This window comes from Achroia grisella, unplaced genomic scaffold, assembly GCF_030625045.1.
Source record: "Achroia grisella isolate CSIRO2021 unplaced genomic scaffold, CSIRO_AGI_Agris_v1 utg58699, whole genome shotgun sequence".
NCBI lineage: Eukaryota > Metazoa > Arthropoda > Insecta > Lepidoptera > Pyralidae > Achroia > Achroia grisella.
Window position 1 is genome coordinate 1 of NW_026712953.1, and position 4,117 is coordinate 4,117.

The 4,117-nt window shown below is 46.2% G+C and overlaps 1 protein-coding gene across 1 annotated transcript; it reads left to right on the plus strand.

Annotated features, from left to right (window-relative positions):
* The first annotated feature begins 2,058 nt into the window (after positions 1–2,058).
* On the plus strand, positions 2,059–3,405 carry LOC131848767 (E3 ubiquitin-protein ligase BRE1A-like). Its single transcript, XM_059198698.1, has one exon. The coding sequence runs from the start codon at positions 2,059–2,061 to the stop codon at positions 3,403–3,405; it is 1,347 nt and encodes a 448-aa protein (XP_059054681.1).
* Positions 3,406–4,117: the final 712 nt, after the last annotated feature.

A 4,117-nucleotide genomic window follows, 5' to 3' on the forward strand; every position in this document is an offset into this window, starting at 1 on the left:
TTATTATTAGCCCTTATAAATATTTACTGAAATATCCCAATTACCCATAAAAATATATATCACCTACCCCACCCCACCCCCCCCATAAAACCCACCCCCCCCCTACAATTACCCCCGGAACGACTGTTCGCACATCATTGTGTGACACCTCGTTTTAATCAGCATAAAAAGCCCTAATAAACTACCCCAAAAACATCCCTATAGCTCAAAAATATTTTTTGAAAAAATCAAAAAATTTTTTTTTTCAGAAAATTTTTTGAAAATTTTTTAAAAAAGTGAAACTGAATTCCCCTCAAACCCTAAGTCCCAACCCCTAAAATTGCACCCCCTGGAAAACCCCCCCTTCAAAAAATTATTAGCCCCCTATAAATATTTACTGAAATATCCTAAGTACCCATAAAAATATATCACCTACCCCACCCCACCCCCCCATAAAACCCCCCACCCCTATAAATACCTCCGGAACGACTGTTCGCACATCATTGTGTGACACCTCGTTTTAATCAGCATAAAAAGCCCTAATAAACTACCCCAAAACATCCCTATAGCTCAAAAATATTTTTTTGAAAAAATCAAAAATTTTTTCAAAAAATTTTTTGAAAATTTTTTAAAGTGAAACTGATTTCCCCTCAAACCCTAAGTCCCAACCCCTAAAAATTGCACCCCCTGGAAAACCCCCTTCAAAAAATTATTAGCCCCTATAAATATTTACTGAAATATCCCAAGTACCCATAAAAATATATCACCTATCCCACCCCACCCCCCCATAAAACCCCCCACCCCCCCTATAATTATCTCCCAAGCGGCAGATCGCACGTTGACGTGTGACAGCTCGTTTTAATCAGCATAAAAAGTCCTAATAAATTACCCCAACAAAATCCCAATAGCTCAAAAATATTTTTTGAAAAATCAAAAGTTTTTCAAAAAATTTTTTGAAAATTTTTTAAAGTGAAACTGATTTCCCCTCAAACCCTAAATCCCAACCCCTATAATTTCACCCCCTGAAACCCCCCCCCCCCCTTCTAAAAATTATTGACACCTCGTTTTAATCCTATAAATAATTACTGAAACATCCCAAGTACCCATAAAAATATACCACATACCCCACCCCACCCCCCATAAAACCCCCTACTCCCCCTATAATTATTTCCTAAGCGGCTGATCGCACGTTAACGTGTGACAGCGCGGTTAATCAGCATACCCCACCCCACTCCCCCCATAAATCCCCCTACCCCCCCCCCCCCCCCTATAATTATCTCTTAAACGGCTGATCGCACGTCAACGTGTGACAGCTCGTTTTAATCAGCATAGAAAGCCCTAATAAACTACCCCAACATAATCCCACTAAATCCCAAGTACCCATAATATTATACCACTTATTCCCCCAACCCCCATAAAACACCACACCCCCCTTTTTTAAAATTATTCCCCTCAAACCCTAAGACCCAACCCCCATAGGCCACCTGACAGAATCCCGGTTTAACCATAACATATAGTTTGATAAGATTTAAATATAAGATAAATTAAGATAAACCAAAAATTGTATACTACGGCTTTATTATTCACCCATAATATACACCCAATTCATACTAAAATTGTAAAACTAAAATAGAAATAATTAGGAAAACCCATTTAAAACTGTAAAATATTGACATAATAAATAGTAAACAATCAAACGCAACAAACAGAGTAGAATAGTACAAATTGTATAAATAAAACATATAATTAGGAAAATAAAAATTGTAAAATAGAGTAAGTAGAATAAAACCGGAACTGTACTAGAGTAGATTTTGCTACTTCTTCTATATATTGACAATTGACGGATATAGGAATTGACTAGTATATACACAATACCCCCTATACAGGTACTGTATATATACAAAGTAATAGTAGGTAGTTAGGTAAAACGAATAATTGCACCGTAACATTTACCACCTATTGACGCCCAAAGCGGAGAACATATACTTAGTGACCCTCTTTACAGGCACTAAGTATACACACACACCGTCCACGGAGGACCTAAAACAAATTACACACACACAACACACCGTCCACACCATGTTCGGGCTGAGGACTCCGCCGAGGATTCCAAGGAGAGCGAGTGCAGCCACACCACCAGAGCCGGCAGCCAATACCAGCGTACGGCGCAGCATCGGGGAGATCGAGGCGAAAATTGCCCCAAAATCTGCAACAAAAAGCAGGACAGAGGAGGCACGCCTATGCAACAACAAGGCGAAATCCAACTTGGCCCTGTTCAAAAACCTCCGCCGAGACCTCAAAGACGACACCGCGGCTCAGGTGGAAAAGCTGTACAGGCTAGTAAAGGAGTCAGAAGCGGAACTAGAAAAGCTAAAGGTAGAAAGAAGAAAGGAGAAGGGGACATCACCGGAAAAGGAGAAGGAAGCCGAGAAGAACAAGGAAGAAGAAGAGAAGAATAAGGAGAAAGGAGAAATAGAGAAGAAAATGGAAGAAATTATGGACGGGATAAGAGAAAACAACAGAATACTAAGGGAAAATGCAGAAAGGATGGAAGAGATACAGAGAGAAGCAAAAGAGAGTAGAGAGAAAGAACAGGAAGCAAGGGCAATGCATGCGACGTACGCCGAGGCGACAGCCACTGGGAAAGGAAGACGCACAGAGGAGAGGAAAACCTTACACTCGGTGGTCGTCGCCTCAAAGGACGAAGAGGACTCAGCGGAGGTAGTCCTGGAAAAGATCAGGGAGACGGTCGATGCAAAGGAGGGTTGGGTCCGTGTGGAGCGTGTCAGGAAGGCCAAGGATCGGAAGGTGATTGTGGGGTGTGCTGGGGAAGCGGACAAGGCGAAGATCAGGGAAAGGCTGAGGAGTGCAGGGAAGGGACTGGTCGTCGAGGACGTGAAGAACAGAGACCCCCTTCTGGTTCTCAGAGACGTGCTAAAAGTGCACTCAGACGCGGATGTGCTAAAAGCGCTCAGAAACCAGAACGGGGCTGTTTTTCGCGGCCTCGGAAAGGAGGAGGACAGAGTAGCGGTCAAATATAGGAAGAGGGCAAGGAACCAGCACACCACACATATTGTACTGGAGGTCTCACCCGCCGTCTGGAAGAGGGCACTCGAGGAAGATCGTCTCCGTATCGACCTGCAAAGGGTCCGGGTAGACGATCAATCCCCCCTGGTGCAGTGTACCAGGTGCTTAGCCTATGGGCACAGTAAGCGGTTCTGCAAAGAACACGCGGACCTGTGCAGCTATTGCGGGGGACTGCACCAGAAGAACGAGTGCCCTGACTGGAGGGCGGGGGCGACACCCAGCTGCATAAATTGCCACCGATCCAAGGCTGAGGACACGGGCCACACGGCATTCAATGATGAGTGCCCTGTGCGTAGGAGATGGGACTCGCTGGCCCGGGCATCAGTAGCATACTGCTAAAGTTGCCCCGGGGAACGCCCGAAAACACCAGGTGCTCCAAGTAAATTTACAACGCAGTAAGATCGCCACCGGAGAGCTGCTTATGGAAGCCGCCGACCGGGGAGTTTCAATAGCTCTGCTCCAGGAGCCCTATGTGGGAGGAAAAGGGAAAGTAGCGGGACGCAGGGGCGTCAGAGTCTATCAGTCTTCCGGAGCGGACGGAGGTGATGTGAAGGCCGCCATCATGGTTTTCGATGGAGGCCTTCATATCACCCAACATCCTGAATACACCACCAAAAACATCACGGTGGTGACCGTCCGCTCGGGAAGCTGGGGGATGACGTTTGCGTCCTACTACTTTGAACCGGACCAACCCATAGAGCCATACCTGGGGCAGCTAGAGAAAATCAGAGAGGGGTCGGGGCCAACAGGCTGATCATCGGTGGCGATGCGAACGCGAAGAGCATCTGGTGGGGCAGCCCTCGGGAAGACCGAAGAGGCGAACTGATGCGCGGGCTAATCTGCGAGTCCGGCATGAACGTGCTGAACGTGGGATCCGCTCCAACTTTCGACACATGGCGGGGGGAGACACTACAGTAGCCACGTAGACGTGACGGCGTGTACTGATGGGGCGCTCGGCCTGGTGACTGGTTGGAGAGTCGATGATTCTCTAACCAGTTCGGACCACAACGGTATTACATTTCACGTACACATTACAAAGTCAAAAGGAACA

Excerpts from the sequence above, each read along its gene's own strand:
- LOC131848767 (XM_059198698.1), top strand. The coding sequence starts at position 2,059 with ATGTTCGGGCTGAGGACTCCGCCGAGGATTCCAAGGAGAGCGAGTGCA.